This window comes from Myotis lucifugus, unplaced genomic scaffold (assembly GCF_000147115.1).
Source record: "Myotis lucifugus unplaced genomic scaffold, Myoluc2.0 scaffold_5, whole genome shotgun sequence".
NCBI classification, from domain to species: Eukaryota; Metazoa; Chordata; class Mammalia; order Chiroptera; family Vespertilionidae; genus Myotis; species Myotis lucifugus.
The window spans coordinates 1,821,786-1,843,539 of record NW_005871053.1 but is presented as its reverse complement, the minus strand read 5'-3'; the positions used below and the strand labels follow the sequence as shown (position 1 = coordinate 1,843,539).

The window sequence follows — 21,754 nt, the reverse complement described above, 5'->3', positions numbered from 1 at the left end:
CCTAACTGGTTTGGCTCAGTGGATAGAGCGTCGGCCTGAGGACTCAAGGGTCCCAGGTTTGATTCCGGTCAAGGGCATGTACCTTGGTTGCGGGCACATACCCAGTAGGGAGTGTGTAGGAGGCAGCTTATTGATGTTTCTCTCTCATCGATGTTTCTAACTCTCTATCCCTCTCCCTTCCTCTCTGTAAAAAATCAATAAAATATATTTTTAAAAAAATAAAATAAAATAAATAAATAAAAAGCCAGTCATAGAAACAGAGGGAGAATAGTGGTTACCAGGAGAATGGGGAGGGGTTGGGGTGGGGATGGTGGAAATGGGGAGATGTTGGTCAAAGGATTCAAACTTCCAGTTCTAAGATTAATACATTCCGTAGATCTAATGTACAGCATGGTGATTATCGTAAACAATGCTATATTATATACTTGATAGTTGCTAAGAGAGGAGATCTTAAGTGTTCTCACCACAAAAAAAGAAATGGTAATTATGTGACATGATGCACTCGCTAATGCCACAGTGGTCATCATTTCGCAATACATAACTGTATCAAATCAACGCATCGTGCACCTTAAACTTACATAATGTTAAACATCAATGATGTCTCAATGAAGTTGATGAGAAAAAGACTTTATTGAAAATATATATTTCAGGGTAAACCTTCCCTCGTGTGCCCTTTTATAACTGCCTCCATAAATTTGGGATAGTTATATTTTTTCAATTCAAGTTTTTCCTGATTTTATTAGAAAGCAGTAACTGCATCGGTACACTGTGATAGCCCCTCGCATTATTCACGCATTTTTTTCACAATAGACTCTTCACGTCTTTGAATTCTTTTAGTCCAAGTAGGAAATGGAAACAAATCAGCAAATGCACTCAGCTTTTGAAAGCCTGTGTCCAGCTGAGTGGTCATGATATCAATTACATCGTGAAAAATTCCTCTTACCTAAGAAACTGCTCAAGTTCCGAGGTTTGCAGTACTATTTTTCAGCATTGGGCATACTGGAAAAAGGAAATGTAGACCCCTTTTAAATACCTTTGGATGTTGATGAAAGTGGGGCAGTGTTTTTGACATGAGAAAAATATGTGTTTGCCTTTAAGGCAACATGTTGCCCATTATGTATTAATAAACTGATTTCAACAAAGACTTTCTTATCCATTGCTAAAAATTCACCAACTATGAATAGCCACCGGAGTTCTGTCTTTACCAATGCCAAAAAGATTTCCAAATCCTTTCAGCTAAAAAGGCAGCAAAGATCAAAGAGGTTTCACATGAGCTCGCTACATGCCAATGAGATACAAGTGCCATCTCTTAGCACATTATAATAATCCTGTTGTTCAGCACTCTTTTCCAACGAACTGTAAAAGTAATATATTTGAGAGAGGCATTTTTCACCAAAAGACAGAAGTATGAATTAGGAAAGTTATACTTAACACGTTCCATGGTCTATTGTTGTAAGTTAATACATTCTACAGAGTTCAGAATTGCAAATGCTTGGCAGATTACCTATAAAAGATAAAAACTGAATGTTACAGTGCAACTTGACAAAATGATTTAGTATTCCTTAGTCACTGGAATAAATAATATATGTGTTCTAACATTTATAGATTTTCACTTATTTTGTTATGCATGCTCTGCACCAAATTAGAATACATGCACTAGCATAATATTGTAGCCAGATTTTAATAAGGAGGAAAGAAAGGGAAGGAAGGAAGGAAGGAAGGAAGGAAGGAAGGAAGGAAGGAAGGAAGGAAGGAAGGAAGGAAGGAAGGAAGGGAGGGAGGAAAAGTGAGGGAGGGAGGGAGGAAAAGGGAGGGAGGGAGGCAAAGGGAGGGAGGGAGGGAGGGACTGAGCTAGTAAGGATGGCAGGAAGGGAGAAAGTAAGCAAGTGGGAGGGAGGGAGGGAGGAAGGGAGGAAGGAAAGAAGGAAGGAAGGAAGGAAGGAAGAAAAGAGGGAAGGAAGGAAAGAAGGAAGGAAGGAAGAAGGGACGGAGGGAAATCCAGCCAAAGTTGAATTCTCATTAAGCGTGACTTATTTTACTTGCTAATGATATCATGCTAATTTTCCTAATGCATTTATATATCCATTGGTCATGATCAATAACATTGAAATTGTCACCTGAGCCCATATTTGGTTCTGACACTACCACACTGACTAGTCATTTGTTTCACCACCTGCCTCTTGTATTGGATAATGGGTGGTGACACATGCTATGGTCAAGATCAAATGTGTCAAATCTGCCTCCTCCACTCATCTGTGAACTCTGTGATGTCAGGACCATATCTGCTTCATGTTCACACCAAGCAATTAGGTCACCATGCCCTGTGCATAAATAGTCACTGAGGACGGTCTCTGCACAGGAAATATGTTAGGCTGAGGAGACAGAAATCTAGTCAAATTAATTCACGTATAAGAAGAGTCTGGATGTTTTCTTATCCTCATCTTCTCATGCTTCTTTGCCTTTCCCTGTGCATCCACTCTGTTCTCTTCACCTGAGCAGTTTTCTCTGACACTCCCCTCCCTCAGAATCTGGGAGCACAGGAAACCTGGAAATGGCTCTCCTGGTTCTGACTCCATGAGACTTTGGGTTTAAGTAGCCAGGACACTCCTCAGCCTTGATTCTAATTTACGTGAGAAATGTCTGATAGAAACAGCTTACAGAGGGAAAGGGGTTGGGGTGGCTGGACTAAAGAAACAAATATATATTTACATATATAAAAGCCCAGAGACCAGAATGGTGGAACAACCAGAACAACTGGTGGTTATGATGCGCACTGCGGCAGCCAACCAGCCTGATCCAGGCCCAATCGGCCCCACCCCCAACCAGCCCAGCAATAGATCGGCCCCCAACACCCCAATCAGGGGCGGGGCTGGTTGGCCAACCGGCTGCCACCCCTCCCTCCTGCCAGCCTGGCCCGATGGGCCCCATGGGGGTGGGCCAGCCAGATCCCACCCATGCACGAATTCGTGCACTGGGCCTCTAGTGTGTGTGTGTGTGTGTGTGTGTGTGTGTGTGTGTGTGTATCACTTAGACACAGACAACAGTGTGGTGATAGCCAGAGGGAAAGGGATTGGGAGTAGGTGGAGGAGGGGGGAAATGGGGACAGAAAGAGACTTTGGAGCAAGGGGCGCATGATGCAGTGTGCAGATGATGTTTTGTTGAGTTGTACACTTGAAACCTGTATGGTTTTATGAACCAGTGTCACCCCAATCAATTCAATTTTTTTTTAAAAATGGCCCACTATTTTCAAGTCATTGAACTAACTTCCCTTGGATTAAGTTTCCTCCTTCATCTAATCAGCCGCAGCAAGGGAGAAGGAGCCACATACTGGAATCAGAGTGTGCAATCACCGAAGGGGGGAGCCCCATGAGGAATATCTCCCCACAATAAAGTGGTGAATAGGACAGGTAAGCTTAGACATCTAGCTAAACTGTTGTTAGTTGTCAGTTAGTTTTATCATTCTGCCCCAGTACCTGGCACATAGCGGGTATTTAACAGTATTTGTTGAATCAATGCTAGAATATGACATAACTTATTACTCTTTTGAGTTTTATAATTGTGTGGAATGGGGAAGGAACGTGGAGGGAGATGAAGTAACATTGCTGAGGTTTGGGACTTGGGAAAGATACAGGCACACCCTCATTTTATTGCGTTTTACAGATGTCACACCTTCTACAATGAAGGCGGGACCGTCCCACCAGCAAAAAGATTACTACTCCCTTCACCGCAGGGTTTGGGGCTAAACCCACAGTATCTCTGAGGTCTGCCTTATGTAATGCTACAGGATGGGTAGAATTAAAGCTAGAAATTTATCTTTCTTTAACTTTCCTACTCAAGCATTGCTTTTCAAATGAAAACTCTTATCAAATCAATCTTTGGGAAATCAATGAAAAGAGACTGATTTCCCGACTGAAACAGAGAGCAGATTATATAGGACATCACTCCTCAGAAGCCCTTGCCCACTGCAGCCAACGCTGGGGACACTGCGCATTTCCCAAGGGCCACAATACTGTGTTCTCCTCCTTGCTGGGTCGCTGTGGACTTGAAGCTATTTGGAATGGCAGGAAGGGTTCTATTGTTAATTTTAAGATTGAAAAAGTAATGAAACAAACCCCCCTGTAATAAAGGTCCCCTCATAAAATATGCTGTGAGGTGGAAAAGGCTGGTGGCTAGACAGATGTTCCAGAAATCGTTGGCAGCAATGCCCTCTGCTTCATGTTGAGAGCAAGTAATTATTTTTCTTTCTTCTTGTGCAGGGCGGGTCCCTCCAGCGCCCACAGGAGCATTTACTAGCTTTTCCCTACCCTTCCCTTCAAATAAATAAAATTCTGTAAAGGACCATAAAACCCAGCCCAGATGTGATCGCAGAAGCTGGGAGCCCCACCACGGCAGCTGTCCGAGCATGTTGTGCGCACCTCAACCTGGGTGTTCCCCCAAGGAATGCAGGTGGCACACCGCACATGCTCTCAGGGTGGCCTCCCTCTCACCGAGCCACAGCTAAACTCATTCCGAGGGCTCACCCTCTGTACCTGCTTTTAGGAATTCTACCTCCAAAGGTCCGACGAAGCAAAGCAGAATTCCTACAACAGGTTTTACATAGAGTGCCTTGGGGGATTCACCAGAGCTATCCCCCAACTGTAAATTTTGTGTAGATTGCAAATGTCCAGACTGCTTTTCTAGCAGGTTGCATGGCTCACAGCTGAAGAGAGTATATAGTTGAGCTGTGTAAGCCATCCTTCAGACTGGAGCCACGGTTTTAGTTCACTTGCCAGCAAGCCTTGGACTTGGGCTTGGAAGTGACAGGAGCAGCAGAACTCACTGGAGAGATGATCAGCTGCTCCCTCTAATCCAGCGGTTCCCAACCTGTGGGTCGCCAACCTGTGGGTCGCGACACTTTGGGGGTCAAACGACCCTTTCACAGGGGTCGCCTAAGACCATCGGAAAACACATATATAATTACATATTGTTTTTGTGATTAATCACTATGCTTTAATTATGTTCAATTTGTAACAATGAATATACATCCTGCATATCAGATATTTACATTACGATTCATAACAGTAGCAAAATTACAGTTATGAAGTAGCAATGAAAATAATTTTATGGTTGGGGGTCACCACAGCATGAGGAACTGTATTAAAGGGTCGCGGCATTAGGAAGGTTGAGAACCACTGCAATCGTTCTCTGGGTGCTGTGACCTCCAGCAAGAGGCCTATTCCCCAAGGGTGTCCTGCTGTCTTGAAAGCCTAAGAGCCTTGCCGGTCCTCGCTGTGTGATCAGCTGCCAAGGGAAGCTGCCAGTGCGTTCTTGAGTAGAGATGAGAAGTCACACCGATAGGGCAGCATTTCAAGGCCTCTAATCCTGCCCCGGGGGCATGAGGAGATCAGCAGACCAGCCTGAGGATGAGAGGTGCTTCTCGAAGGGATAAGTTTACTGTTAGTGTCTCAGAGCTCCTGCCTTTTTCAGGAAGCACTGACTGGAGTGAGAGGTGAGTCACCAGACTGCAAGGATCATTCCTCTATTTCAGGACAACAACCTGAGCAGCCCCTCACTGTAACTTCTCTGGCGGCCCCTCATCTTTGCTCCTGGTATTTCACTTCCATTTCCAGGGGGAAAAAATCATTTTTCTGTAACATGGAACCCCTTTTTATCGTTTGTCAACCTCCTGCCTTCATGCCTATTTATATAAGCTCTGATTCTCAATGTTCTCTCCAAAATACTCCAGACCTGTGAATCGCATCACTGGGAGAAATCAGAAACCACTTCTTCGTGTCACCACTGAGCTACCTCCATTGCAGGTGCTGGAAATCCCCATCTCCCTGTACTTCATAATACCCTGTCCCTCCACAAGAATAAAGAGAAAAATAACCACTTACTTCAAACATGAAGCAAAGGGCACCTTCACCAATGGGGTCTGTAGCATCTGTCTAGCCATCAGCCTTCTCCACCTCACAGCATATTTTCTGAGAGCTGTGGAGGGTTGGGAGTTTGATTAAACAGAAAGGTGAAACAAATATGGCCCTGGCCTTCAGGCATTCCCAGAATCAAAGGAGACACAGACATGTAACAATTGCAATATGATTCCATAAGTACGATCATAAAAGCATCCATAAGGTTCAGAAGAAACAGAGGATAATGTGATAAGAAAAAGGGAGGTGATGTTGGACTCACTGTTATGGTATGGTCAGGAGCTTGCCAGCCAGAACATGAGAACATTCCATTCCCAAGGTAGGCAACAGCATGAGGACAAGCACAGAGGCTTCCAGGGAGCAACTGTGTAAATTCTGGGTATTGCAGTGACATTTGACATCTTTAACATCTGTTGTATATAGTACACAAAATACAGTATAAAGTTTATATAGTAGAGAGCAGGCTTAACATTAATTTTAGCATTGCTTTATGTTAAAGTTACATAAGAAAAAAAAAAGCCTGTTTCCCATCTACTAGTAAGATAGCATTTCAGACCAGCGCTAGAATACAGGCTGAGTCCCATTCTTATGAATGTAAGTTGTGATGTTATTCTATTCATAAAACCACAATGGACTCTTGAGGACAATTTTATAAGATGCAAAACCAAATAGCGTAATAATATCAGAAAAACAACCACCATTTACTGAGAGCCTATAACATGGCAGAGCCCAAGCTCATCAAATCGTATACACAGTCTCATTTTCCTCAGTATTCACAATAGCTCTTTGACATGCAGATTATTCCAGTTCTACACTTAAGGAAACAAACTCAGAAAATATCAAAGATGTTGCCCACAAGTGCTAGAGCTGGGATTCAAATCCCAGGTTGTTTTGATGCCATGGCATCCTTCCCCACATCCACCCCCAAATCCTACCAGGAATCAGTAAATGTTCATTAAGACTAAGACTTATGACAATGTAACTAGTGACACAGTACTAGTAGAAGCAGCACTATACTGAGAATCAAGAAGATAATATTCTAGTCTCCACACATCTTTTTCTCTGTGACTTGGTTAAATTACTTAAGCCTGGAGGAGATTGAACTAATACTAGATCATTTCTAAGGCTCTATCCTGCTAGAAAAGACTGAAATGCTCCATTATTACCAGCACTGCTGCACCATGGGTTTTCATTCAAGTACTAGTTATCATCTTGAAAATAAGTTCATCTTCCATAAAGGCCAAATCATTAAATCAATCAATTATATCTACAGAGTTCTCTACCCTAATACGAGGCCAGGTGTTATGGACTCCAAAGTCGATCTCACTTCAACAGCTGGGTTCACTTCACAAATTAACCAAAACGTCCTTTTTCTTAACAGAGAAAGTAAATACAGCGTGAGTTTGAGCCTCACAAGTAAAATGAGAACAAGCATCGCTCATTTTATTGCACTTCGCTTTATTGTGCTTCATAGATGATTTGTTTGCTTGCTTTTGCGTTTTTTGGTTGGGTTTTGTGTGTGTGTGTGTGTGTGTGTGTGTGTGTTGTTTTGTACAAATTAAAGGCAAGACCCTCCACCAGCAAAAAGATTATAAATCACTTTATTGCAGTGGTCTGCAACCAAACCCAAGGTATACCAATATGTGACATACTATCTATTACATATTGCAGAGCAGGGGAGAGTAAAGATAGACCGGGAAAGAAATTTGATTCAGTAGAATCAAATTTAATCAAATATTAAGCTGTGGAGGATCAGAGAGAAAAAGTGGAGAAATAAATTAGGATCAGGGAGAAGAGAAAGTTGACATGGTACCCCCACACCCACTGTTTCTTACTAAGGAAATATTTTTCAGTGTTTTTGGGGAAAGCATGGCACAGTAGAAGAAATATGGGCTAGAAATCCAAAGGACGTAGAGTTTAATTTCATCACTGTCAATAATTTTGTGCCACTTTCCTCGTTCATTTATGAAAATCTAGAAAATCCCTACTGAGCAATTTGGTTGTGTTGATTAACTGAGGTAATGGGCAGGAAAACGCCTACTATCAAGTGGCATATTGTAAGCCCTGTGTTTTCTGCTCCTTGACCTGCAGTTAAATTAGTGCAAAGCAATGTTAATGCTCCTGGATAACAAAAATAAGTCACATTCCTATCTGAGAGATCTGAGAAGCACTGTCATGATATGCACACAGCTCTGGGCCAGATTGAAATCCTAGCTCCGCTGCGACCTTGCAGTGTGACATGGTACAGGTCACTCACCTTTGCTCAGCTTCAGTTTCCACATCAGTAAGTGAGGATAATCATCCTGTAAGGTTGTTATGAGGACTAAGTGAGCAATACTTGGAGGATTTCATTAGACAGACCTTAGCGGTGTGGCTAGGCTGTGGCGGCCGGAAGTCCCGCCTGTCCGTAGTCACCGCTGCCGTTGTGGTTGGTGCTCTGAGCTCCGCGGCTCCGGAGCCGGCTGCGTCCCTGCCCCGCCGCTGCGGTGAAGCAGATGTTGCCATTGACAAACGGAAGTGTCTGGTTCCGTCTGACCTCACTGGGGCTCGGTCCACAAGGATCATCAGGGAACGGGTCCAGCTCCTTCCGAAAAGGCAGCCCCCTGTTGTGGATAAGCCAGTCCCGCAGCCCAGCCTAACTATGGGCAACTCTGCGGGAAGGCACAGAGGAAGGTGGACTCTTGCATGTGGCCTGCGGTGGAGAGAACACTTGGCTTCTGAGGGCCAGCGCTGGGCCAGGTGCACCGTACCTGCTTGTGTACCTTGTAAATAGCCGGCCATTTTCAGCTGTTACTCCAGAACCTCTTCTCATAGACCTAGTAGTGCATTTCTAACTGGATTGATTTCTTAATATATGGGAAGGTTTTTGTTTCCTTAGACTAGTAAGTTATCATACAGAGTTTTCAGTTTTTCTTTTTGTGCACTGCCCTTGTGGCTATCCTCTCCAGAGAACTCGTTCCTCTGGGAATCATATTTAATGAAGATATTTCCATATTGAAGTGAGGTAGGTGGGATATTAAAGTGACAGGGAGGGGGGTGATGCATTTTATTCTGGACTATGTTTGAAGTGTTAGATGGCTAAATATTAAAAGCATTCAAATTAAATCCTTAGCAATCAGAACACTTGCTCTACTAGATTTTGCCAACTGCCAATCATGTTGGACTGAGCTAATGTGTACCTCTTTCTGAAACTATTAAGATAAATAATTAACAATAAAACTTTCTGTCATAAAGGCAAAAATAACAACACAACTCTTAGTGGTGCCTGGTACATAGTGACGTCTGGATAAAGGTTAGCTCTCATTATTACTCCAGTCAGCATTTTTGGACAAAACCCCTACTAACAGCCAAGGTCAAATTTTCCCTTCCCTCCCATCTCAAGTTCTGCCAGCTGGGCCCTGCTTCCAGCTGCACACAATGACCCTTGGACATTTTGGCCAAAGGAAAGATTTAAGAATGAACTGAAGTTCAGTTTCAGCCTGGGAAGTTGTACTTTATCTGCTCCTCAGCTTCAGTTTCGGCCTTTATAAGGTCTAACAGTTGAATGCCAACTTCAGCGTGCTTTCTGGCATCCACAACTTGCAATCAATGACCATGTAATTACATAGGTTATGGTCATACCTAGTTAGTATGGCATCCTGATTTATGATTAATGATTGAATATTCACCTTCAAATAAAGATAAACATTTTAGATATAACTTGGGAGTGAAAATTCTCCTATCTCAAACTGCTGTTACAATAAAAGCCTAACAAGGCAGGCAATCGAGGCTACCCGGTTCCTTTAGCCAGGCAGTCCCTTAGCCCTCTTTCACAGCAAACATTGTGTCCGAGTAATCCATTCAACCGTCACCCAGGGTCTGCTGGTCAGCCCTGGCATGTGCTTTATATGTTGAATTCTATCGATCAGTTTAAGTGTGAATGTGCTTTTAGAATGCAAATATTTCTTACATGATATTTGCTATAAAGATCCTTCTTCTACTGCAGGGGGGATGCTAAAATTGGTGTACATGCAATTAAAGAGGACGTGCAAATGGAAATTCAGAAGCTATATTTTCATCTTGAGAGCCAGTTACATTCTCCATTTCTAGAACCAAGGTTTACAGACAGTAAGTGAATGCAAAAGACATTAGATAAAAAATAAATAAGGGTGTCCTGGCAGGGTGACTCAGTTGGTTGGAGCATCAACCCATGCACCAAAAGGTTGCGGGTTTGATTCCCAGTCAAGGCACATATCCAGGTTGCAGGTTTAATCCCTGATTGGGGTGTGTGTGGGAGGCAATCAATGTTTCTTTCTCACATTGATGTTTCTTTCCCTCTGTCATCCTCTCTCAAGAAAAGAAAGAAAGAAAGAGAGAGAGAGAGAGAGAGAGAGAGAGAGAGAGAGAGAAAGGAAGGAAAGAAGGAAGGAAGGAAGGAAGGAAGGAAGGAAGGAAGAGAGGGAGGGAGAGAGAGAGAGAGAGAGAGAGAGAGAGAGAGAAAGAATGAATGAAAGAGAGAGAGAGAGGGAGGGAGGGAGGGAGGGAGGGAGAGAGAGAGAGAGAGAGAGAGAGAGAGAGAGAGAGAAAGAAAGAAAGAAAGAAAGAAAGAAAGAAAGAAAGAAAGAAAGAAGGAAAGAAAGAAAGAAAGAAAGAAAGAAAAGGAAAGAAAAGAAAGAAATCTGCCTGGTCAGTGTGGCTCAGTGGTTGAGCATTGACCCAGGAACCAAGAGGTCACTGGTTTGATTTTCTGTCAGGGCACATGCCCAGGTTTCAGGTTCGATCCCCAGTAGGGGTTGTGCAGGAGGCAGCCGATCAATGTTTCTCTCATCAATATTTCTATCTAGCTCTCTCCCTTTCTCTCTAAAAATCAATTTTAAAAAATTAATAAAGACATATTTTAAAATAAAATAAACAAGGGCAACATATCTTAGTGCTGTTGTTTTTTATAAAACCTCATTCAATAGTGCATGAAGTTTCGGTTTGTCAGAATACGTTAATGAAATTTGATTATCACCAGTGACCCCCAAATCCAGGAGTTACTAAAGAGGAAATGCTTTTAATAGTTGCTCATAATCTTAGTAATTTGATAGTAACTGTATCATGAGCTGCTCTCTGCTCTACTTAAGATCTCTTCACTGCCTGGTAGAAATTAATGATTCTGAACTACATTAAAAATTTTAAATACAACTGACGTAATACAGTTATAATTTTTGAATAAAATTGATTCCTATACTTTAGAAGCTTATATCCTATGATGGTAATCTGCAGTGTAGGACTTGGTTAAATATTCAAGTCTCAACCATTGATGATTTGGTCAGTATGCACACTATGAATGTGACTCAGCCATACACCACATTAAGACATGGCAATCGCCGGTGTGGGTGGCGGTGTGCCTAGAGAGGCCAGCCCAGGTGGCCCTAGTGGGGTTCGCCTAGAGGGGCAGGGGAGTCACCTGCAGCGGCTATGCCTATTGCCCGCCTACCTGCCATGCCTGCACTCTGTGGGAGGCTGGGCTGGGGAGTGCCACTGCCGCTCACACCCAGCCAGGGTGTTAGCAAAACATGGTGGATCAGTTGGCAAACAGCGAAGCAAATACTAGATGTATAAATATAGTAGAAAACTGTTTTGTAGCAGCTGGTCAAACCTTAACTATACCCGGAGGGGTTCTTATTGGAAGAGTATTGACTAAGTTGTGCAGAAAAAGCCAAAGCAAAGCAGTTTTTCTTTTCTTTCTTTCTTTTTTTTTACATTTTTATTGATCTCAGAGAGGGAGAGGGAGAATCATCGATCCGCTGCCTCCTGCACACACCCCCTGGGGATTGAGCCCGCAACCCGGGCATGTGCCCCTGACCAGAATCTAACCCAGGACCCCTAGGTCCGCAGGCCAACACTCTATCCACCAAGCCAAACCAGCTAGGGCAGCAGTTTTTCTTGTTTAATGACATTCTTTTTTTTAAAAAATATATTTTATTGATATTTTACAGAGAGGAAGGGAGAGGAATAGAGAGTTAGAAACATCGATGAGAGAGAAACATCGATCAGCTGCCTCCTGCACACCCCCTACTGGGGATGTGCCTGCAACTAAGGTACATGCCCTTGACTGGAATCGAACCTGGGACCCTTCAGTCCACAGGCCGTCGCTCTATCCACTGAGCCAAACCGGTTAGGGCTAATGACATTCTTGTATATGGCAACATTGTCATCCAGTCGAAAAAATATAACATTATTCCCCTGGAAAATGTCACTATTGATTCCATCCAAGATGAGGAAGACTTACAGAATGGATGGCGTCTCAAGACACCAACTAAATCATCTGCCGTTTATGCTGCCACTGCCACTGAGAAATCAGAATGGATGAATCACATAAGTTAATGTTACGATTTATTCTCCAAAAGTGGGAAGACACCCAGTAATGAACATGCTGTTTGGGTTCCTGACTTTGAGGCAACTGTTACAGAAAGCAAAACTCACACCTTTAATTGTCATCACCGTTGCTGCAAATGTGGTTTTGTTGTCTGTGGGTCCTGCTCTGAAAAGGGATTTTTTCTTCCCAGACAGCCCTCTAAGCCTGTGTGGAGTTGTAACTTCTGCTATGACCTACTTTCTACCAGGGACATGGCCACATGCCAGCCTACTAGATCGGACTCCTACAGTCGGTATTGAAGTCACCTTTAAATGATGTATCTGATGATGATGCTGATGATGATGATAGCAGTGACTAAGGACATATTTTGAAATATTTAATTGGTTGTGACCATCTGAGAAATCAGCTTTGGGGGGGGAATATAAAATTCTGAGCTCTTGCTTAATTTTGCTCTAGCCATGAATTTACCTGAGAAACTTTTAACCTGTGTCTCAATATATTCTAGAGAAAGTAGGTCCTGTTGTCATTCCCCTCAACCCCACTACCACCACCTCCCCCCAACCATTCTAATGGTTAAGACACAGTAACAAAAATACATGATTTGGAAACACTTTGGCTTTGTCACATATCAAGTGGTGCCTTATAATAGCACTGTTACATAAAATAAACCCCTACTTTCTCACTTTTTAGTTTGTTTTAAAAATAAACTGGTCGCCCGGCTGGCGTGGCTCACTGGTTGAGCATCGACCTATGAACTGGGATGTCATGGTTTGATTCCTGGACAGGGCACATGCCCAGGTTCAGGCTCAACCCCCAGTAGGGGGAGTGCAGGAGGCAGCAGATCAATGATTCCCTCTCATCATTGATGTTTCTCTCTCTTTCCTTTCTGAAATCAACCAATATATCTAAAAAAAACCACACTGGCATTCTTTAAGGTGATGAGTGTTTATGAATGGCTATAATTAGAAAACTTGTCATCTGACAGCTATAAATAACTAAATTTAGAGGTTCTTTATTCTTTGTGAATATTTTCCCATGAAAGTTATAATTATACTTTTGTTTTATAGATTTCAAATTATAATTGTCAAATATAAATTTTAAATGGTCATTCTTAGGAATTTGGTTCGAAATTTATCCAATATAGAATTGTCATATTGCATTAGATTCTATTTTTAGCAAGACATTTGTAGGTATAAATTCATTTGCTTTGTTATTTCTAGTAAAATCTTATAAAACACTTGAAACAGATTTAAATGCTATGATAGAGCACAGATCTACTTAGGCTAAGATTTGGAAGAAATAATATGTAAGAATGGTCGACAGAGCGGTTAAGTTTGACTAGACTTCTATGGAAGTATTATCTATTCTACTGTAAAACTATCTTGAATTTAGAAATATAGTGCTACACTTTATAGTTTTGTAAAGTCCTAAACAATATTTGTAGTTTTGTAAAACAATTGCATGTTTAATCTGTTTCTGGAATCATTTTGCAATATATGGAACTAGAGTAGCAATTGATCTAAATTGTGAACTTCACAATCTAGATTGCTTTTGAGAAGTGGTATTTTTCACTCTGCTTAGAGGCAGCCATTAGGTTGACAGTACATTTATCATATACAACTTGATGCATTTTGCACTGCTCTCTCCATTTGTATGCTGCAAATAACTAGTCTTTCAAATATGAAAAATCAGTCTAAAGATTGTTTTAAATTCTAATTTTTTTAAACCTTTCAATCTGGATATATTGCATATGTTATGAGAGGTTTGATTCAACAACTTGTGATAGAGAATTCTTTGGTTTGGCGAAGGCACTAACTTTACTGTTAAATTGTGAAAGCATTTGAGATATGTAGCTCTCCCTGTAGGAAATGTGAAAGGCACAATAAGTTTGTTTTAATATCAAATGGACTTTTGTTTCCAAGCAATATCTCATATAATCAACATACCTGCAAAAGACCAGGAAACCTGAGACGTGCTAATGGAGACTTACTGGTACATAGGAGCCTAGCAGATTCAGGAACCAAGGGGAAGTCTTCTTCAATAATTTGCATTGTCAACCTCTTGACATTCTTTTACAATAAAAAATACATTACAATGTAAAAAATAGACATGCAATCACCATGGCATATTCAATACAGATCCATCTCTAGGTCACCCATTTTCCAGGTTTGTGGACCTCATATAAGAGATTGGCCAGAATGCTCCTGCACCAAGCACTTGTCCATTCATGCCACCCCGAAAATTGAGAAAGCTAGTAAGGTAAGGATCAAAGTGAGTGCACTGAATCAGAAATGAGAAATGGCCCTCTATGGCTAGATTCCTGACGTTAGATTGCTAATTTATCCTATTTTGTTATTTTCTGGTCAGAATGACAGGCTGAAAACTTTTCTTGGAAATGAAACATTCCAGAGTTAGGCATGCTTGATCTCGAATGGTAGCAATGTATATGGAAAGTTTGGCTCATACAAGAATGAAAGTTTAATATAATTAATGCAACTTTCCACTCTGAAAATAAAACCAAAGTAGAGTCAATATATATTACTTAATTTTCCTGTCCAATAGGACCAAATAACAAAAAAAAAAGATTTTTTTTGCTAAAGATTAAAACATTTAAAATTTCCAACAAATTCTTTCCCCAAGGACAAATGTCATGGCAATCTTTAGAATTTTGAGGACATATTGTCTATTTGGAAATTCAGGCCAAGGCCATCAAATGAAACCATGGTACATGCTCAAGAGGCTAAAAAGAGATGAAGGACAGATGTAAGAAGTTACACTATTTTAAGGATTATTCATTCACAAAAGTCTCTACGAATGACTCAGCTAAAATCTTCCAACTGGTAAGCCATTATAATAGAAGGGTGGGCATGTTTATATGCAAATTAACTAGATTACAGTTCACTACCTGATAGGACTTGGCCTTGGTTTAGGCCTGATGATGTAAATAGACTTTACCCATTCTCAGATTAATGCCACAGCATATCAGTAAATTCAGTTCGTTTCCTCCTTTATAACCAACCTCCCTACCTTAGACTGGATTTGTGAACTTTGAATTTATAAGCAAAGAATAAAGGAAGACAGGCAGACCAGAAAAAAAAAAAAAAAAGAGCTAGCTTTGCGACTGAAACACTAAGTGGTAAACTTCTACTTCTCATACATGCCAAGTTTGTTCTTGCCTTCTGGGCCTTTATGTTCAGTGTTCACTCTGCCCCATTTCTGGTTCCTTCTCATCCTCCATCTATCAGCCCAATGCTTCTACAGAGGCCTTCCCCGATGACTTTCTAATGTCCCAAACGACTCCCTCCCCCACACCCCAGCTCACCACCCTATGTCCTCCCCTCTCATTATCAGAAGTTTACTCCCCTACTGTCTACCATCATTACAATGCAAACTCTACTATACTTCTCTACTTTTACCACCATTATATCCAGGCATCTTAAAATATTTGCTAATGACTGAATAGAAAAGTGGTAGAAAATGATTAAGAAAGTACAAATGACCAACAGGAGGATCCAGACTGGGAAGTCCTGGGAAGCACCTGTGCAAGTTCTATGATTACCTCTGGGGAAAAAAAGGCAGGAAAAATCTATAATAATAAAAGTGTAATATTCTAATTAGACCGGACATCCGAACAACCTTCTGGATGAAGCTGGGGCTACGAGGGCCGAGCCCCTTGCACGAATTTCGTGCATCAGGCCTCTAGTTAAGAGATAAATTGGACAAAAGAAAGGGAGGAAAAGAAAGAAAAGAAAGGAAAGAAAGGAAAGAAAAGAAAGAAAAGAAAGAAAAGAAAGAAAAGAAAAGAAAAGAAAAGGAAAGAAAAGGAAAGGAAAGAAAGAAAGAAAGAAAGAAAGAAAGAAAGAAAGAAAGAAAGAAAGAAAGAAAGAAAGAAAGAAAGAAAGAAAGAGTAACGGAAAAGAAAGGAAGCTCTCTCCTTTGAATTCCGAGGCACTGTTTTACTTGCTGGGGAAATACAAATACGAGGTAGGGGTACTGCTTAAACTAAATGTATCTCATCCAGCTGATACTGGCTCAATTGCATCAGATTCTCACAACTATCGCCACAGCACTATGCCAAGTATAACCCATAAAGGCAGGCTCTGACTTTTTTCTGTACTCAACCTTCTCTTTTCTATAAGGTCCCAGCAGCCTTTTTTCCTGAATAAATACCAGAGCCCCAGGCCTATGGCAATGAACTTTGGAAAATTTTCCATCCTTTTTGGGTTAGAAATTGCAACATTATCACAACACAATAATCAGCTGATTAAAATATAATTTAAACAGTACAAAGTTCACTCTCAGCTCCTGGAAGGCAGGGTAAGATTTTACACATCTTTTTGTTCCTAACAGTACAGACATATGTTCCAAATTGATTGATTCAGTACTCTGTGACGAGAGATCCTGCAATAGCTCAGTCTATAAAGGTAAGGATTACAGTAAATAAAGATAAAATAAATTAATGACAGATAGGGCAGCAATTTCTTCTCAGGGAACTATCTTAATTACATCTAAAATAATATGATATAGATTTCTATTTTCTCTGTATGTTTAATAACAAAAACACCACTTTACCTAGATTCCATAGCATTTTGTAAAATGGGAAAACTTTCTATAAAATGAAGTCTAGGGTGGAATGAATGATAATAACTTAATGTTAGATTAACATTAAAATATAAAGGGCTTGCCCTAACTGGTTTGGCTCAGTGGATAGAGCGTCGGCCTGCGGACTCAAGGGTCCCAGGTTCGATTCCGGTCAAGGGCATGTACCTTGGTTGTGGGCACATCCCCAGTATTGGGTGTGCAGGAGGCAGCTGATCGATGTTTCTCTCTCATTGATGTTTCTAACTCTCTATCCCTCTCCCTTCCTCTCTGTAAAAAATCAATAAAATATATTTTAAAAAAAATATATATATATAAAGGGCTTTTACAAATTAATTTTAGAATTTAATTGAAAGACAAAGTTCAGTATTAATTATACCACGTTAGGAGGAAAAATTGCTGATTTTGGGGGGTCTTTTTCTTTAAAAATTATGTATACCAGGTTATTAATACGAAAGGCAAGGAAAATCTTACAACTTTTTGCCTTAGTTGTTTTATTAGAGAACATAAAGTTTTCAAAATAACATCTCTGAGAAATGAGGCTAAAGTTGATATAGCCTCCTACATATAGTATCTAACTACACAACAGTATCTTTCTGAATTAGCTTTATCATTTATAAGATACCTATTTAATAGTATAAATTTAGAATAAAGGAATTAGAATTTTGGTGTAATTTCAATCTACTCTGAAGTACATATATTTATATTGAACATCTTTCATTCTTTAACAGGTATATATCCTTTTCATATCAATGCTGTTCTTAACTTAGATTTGGAAATAAATGTCCTATACCTCTCAAAGTCCACTAAAATTCAATTATCAAAGTACTTGTAACAGTTATGATATTAGTATATTTTAAAAGTCATATCACTATACTCAAGATTACATGGGGTTGATTTCAGTCCTAACTACATGTACTGAATTATTTTAAACATGAAATAAGTGTTTGGTAGTTTAAAAATCTTTAAAACACGCCAATTGAAAATAAAAAAATGAAATGATTAATTTCATTAAAGAAAACAAAAAAAACCTACAAAATATATATTTATGTAATCATTTATATATATATATATATATATATATATATATATATATATACACATATAAATAAACCTACAAAATAAATCTATAAAAGAATATTCTACCTCACAATAAGCAAAGCTATACAAATTTTTAAAAGACTTATGCTTCACTTTTTGAAGAGGCAAAGATGCATTGGCAACAGTGGAGGAATTAAAACACACAATTGCAGAAGTAATCTTACTGGAGGGAAATCTAATATGTATCAAAGTTTAAAATGTATACATCCTTCTTCTAAGTAATCTAAATTTTTGAGAAATTATGTTAAGGCTGCTGAACCGGTTTGGCTCAGTGGATAGAGCGTCGGCCTGTGGACTCAAGGGTCCCAGGTTCGATTCCGGTCAAGGGCATGTACCCTGGTTGCGGGCACATCCCCAGTGGGGGGCGTGCAGGAGGCAGCTGATTGATCTCTCTCATCGATGTTTCTAACTCTCTATCCCTCTCCCTTCTTCTCTGTAAAAAATCAATAAAATATATTTAAAAAAAAAGAAATTATGTTAAGGAGATAATAGGACAAGTTCATCAAGATACAGATACAAGATATTTATAATAATGAAAAACAAGAAATGGCCTAAATGTCCATCCAAATGAAATTTTTAAAGTAGCTATGGTATATATGGAGGCATTAAAAAAACATATCAAAGACTTTTTCCCACTATTGAGTGAAACAAGCCAATTACAGCCAAGCTACATGGTATGATCACATTATAGTAGAGAAAGCAACAAAAACAGTATTTTCTAGTGTAAATTTAGAAGAAAATAAGAAAAGTTAACATAAGATATTTGAAATAGTAGTTGTCAATTTAACTTCAATTTTCCAAGTTACTTTTGCCTTTTTGTCTTTGTTATTAATCCTCGCCCAAGGATACTTTTCCATTGATTGTTAGAGAGAGTAGAAGAGAGGGGGAGAGACAGAGAGAGAGAAATATCAATGTGAGAGAGCCACCCATTGATTGGTTGCCTCCTGCACTGGGGCCAGGGATCGAGCCTGCAACCAGTATGTTTGGTCCCTTGACTGGAATCAAACCCAAGGCCCTTCAGTCCACAGGCCAACACCCTACCCACTAAGCCAAACTGGTTAGGGTTCTTTCGACACCCCCCCCCTTTTTTTTTAAGTAGAATCACTCTCTGTAAAGAATAAACAATACATCAGCCAGGCAGTCAGTCAGTTTAGTATTTGAGAAAAAAACTGGGACTAGACAAACTTCACATGACTAAGAGTGATCTTTTCTTGGCCTGAACAGGGATAAACAATGTCTCATGTACATCCATATGCCTTTCCACATATTACTCCAATCAAAGTGCATATATCAAATGCCTATTTTACCATGCAGGATATCATTATTGACAAATTACCACTCTAGGATCCTGATATGTCAAAAACAACCACATTTAATCTTAGTTTCAACTGTTCACTGTGTAATCAGGTTATTTCAAGTCTAAAACTACTCCATTTAAATATTTCTTCCCTTTTAAAAAATCCTCATAGAACTACTGAGAAATTTTAGTAGATAGCAACAACTATTCCCTGCTTTAAATATAGACTGGAGAAATCACATACAAAATCCTATATAATAAAAGCCTAATATGCTAAGTGTCTGGTCGGCCATTCAACCAACCAAAGTGTAATATGCTAATGATATGCTAAGGCCACTCAACCGCTCTCTATGACATGCACTGACCACCAGGGGGCAGATGCTCTGACTGGTAGGTTAGCTTGCTGCTGGGGTCCGGCGTATAAGGACTGAGCGAGATGGACCAGACATGCCCTGCCCAGCCCGATCATGCACTGGTGGGGTCCCTTGGCCTGGCCTGTGCCCTCTCGCAATCCAGGCTGAGGGACCTCCCCCCGCAAAGGCATGAATTTCATGCACCGGGCCTCTAGTAGCATTATAATCTTGTGGCGTCTCAATTTCATTTCACTCTATGTATCTGAACAAAGAAAAGGTAACTGAGGACACAGCAACTTTCTTTTATCTTAACACAAGGTACCAGTGTATACATAACAAGCTGTGAACAACAGAAGCTCTGATACCAGAAACACAGTCTTAACAATGCCAAGCAAAGAGCAAAACATCTGGTTAGTTTTTAAACGAAATGGGCTGCTCTGCCCTCCATGTCAACCACCAAGCAACAGGCCTTTGATGTCTTTCCCATTCATTACTGATGTAGTTCTCAACATTTTCACTAGTTCCACCATCATTCCTTCTCCCCTCCCCATTCTTTCAAGTAACTCTGTCCATCTATCTGGTCACAGATACAATTAGCAAGCTGATGTCACACAAGTTTCCTTTTAGTTTTGAATTTTTAAAAATGTTATGTAATTTTATTTTCTAATTTTAATATTTTTCCAGTGGAATGTTTTTCAAAACATTTAAACAAACCTTGTAATAGCTGACCTAGTGTCGAATGCTACATTTAGACATTTCTAAACTAAACTAAACTAAAGCTTATTTTAAACTAATACTTTCATGTTACTGAATAAATTTCTAAGGATCCCAAATTAAAGAAATCATTGAAAAAGTGATACAGTCTAGTGTTTATTTTATGTTGTGGCAGGTACACTTGATTTTCAAAAATTTAAAACATATAAAAAGTGGTTAGGGACTAACATTTTTATCAACAGTTGATAGTGTTTAAGATTATTTATTATACAGCAGGGTACAATGGTAGTGCTAATGCCAATAGGGCACCATGGAAGTTAGTCTAAAAATTATCACTAGGCTTTATACAAGCAACAACATATGTTGCTGTTTTAGAATTTCAGGACATAGTCTGCTTCTAATGCTAAGCAGTCCTTTAACATTTTTAATGTTATACAGTGTTATAGTATTTAGTTTGGCAAATGTTTCAAAATAAAGTAGAAATGTATTCATAACATCACAGAAATGCACATCCAGTTTTGTTTTCAATAAGAACCATAGGTACAGATCAGAACTCTTCCCTATATGAAATAATTTACACACAGATGAATGCTATATCACTACCTAAAATAATCACTAAATACAATTCTTTTTTGAGAAATAAACAAGCAAAGGTTTTTTTCATTATCAAATATCAAAAACATAGAGATAATGTATATTTTTCAAACAAATGATACTCTAAAATTATAGGAATAATTTCTGTGAATTCAGTGAATGTGCAACCTAAATCAACCAAGTATATTGTAGTACAACTATATTAAGAAACCAATGATCAGAAAATACAACCATATGAAAAAAATTTATAATCCACAAAACTGTTTATCAGGCCTTAAGGTAAAATAGCTCCACAGTTTACAGGTAAAACCCAGGCAACAAAAACGCGTGCTTGTCTTCAATAAGTAGATATTTTATGCAGAAGATGTAACACTTTGCTTGTAGACAGCATGGTATGCATTTCTCAGCAAGACATAAGGAAAACAAGATTCCAAAAGATCCATTGTTAGGAATGGGGATTCCTGCACAATCTGGAAAATTCCAAAATGCATTAGAATTCCAATTATTTATTATGAGAACATTTATTGACAACTAATAACCATAATTTTACATTGTTACATTGTTCTTACTAGAAATAGACACAACTTATTTTCCCTTTACTTTAAAATCTGAAAGGTAAGTGTGCCACGGTGAATGCTCTCAGAAATCAGTTAACCAATGGGAACATACTACACACTTTCATAGCCTTCAACAATATCTATACTAATAAAAGGGTAATATGCTAATTAGACTGGGAGACCTTCCGGACAAAGCCATGGTGATGGGGCGGAAGCAGAGGTGGTTAGGGGCCATCAGGCAAGGAGGGGAGGGCAGTTGGGAGTGAGCAGGCCAGCGAGGGGGGCAG

The 21,754-nt window shown here is 39.8% G+C and overlaps 1 protein-coding gene, 1 long non-coding RNA gene and 1 pseudogene across 5 annotated transcripts in view; 1 reads left to right on the top strand and 2 right to left on the bottom strand.

Moving 5' to 3' along the window:
* Positions 1-5,093: 5,093 nt before the first annotated feature.
* Positions 5,094-8,295, bottom strand: LOC111823143. The gene is made up of 3 exons (XR_002826149.1): positions 8,167-8,295; positions 6,172-6,319; positions 5,094-5,970 (listed from the first exon to the last, which is right to left on the bottom strand). It is a non-coding gene; the product is annotated as an uncharacterized LOC111823143 (long non-coding RNA).
* Positions 8,296-10,757: 2,462 nt separating this feature from the next.
* Positions 10,758-12,938, top strand: LOC102425714 (annotated as a pseudogene).
* Positions 12,939-20,452: 7,514 nt separating this feature from the next.
* Positions 20,453-21,754, bottom strand: part of NCKAP1 (NCK associated protein 1) — a 56,071-nt gene continuing 54,769 nt past the window's right edge. For all 4 annotated transcript variants that reach the window (XM_006083030.3, XM_023744312.1, XM_023744319.1 and 1 more), the window contains one exon: positions 20,453-21,380. In XM_006083030.3, coding sequence (XP_006083092.1) covers positions 21,264-21,380 — 117 coding nt within the window. In that variant the 3' untranslated portion in view covers positions 20,453-21,263. The remainder of the gene's footprint in view (positions 21,381-21,754) is intronic.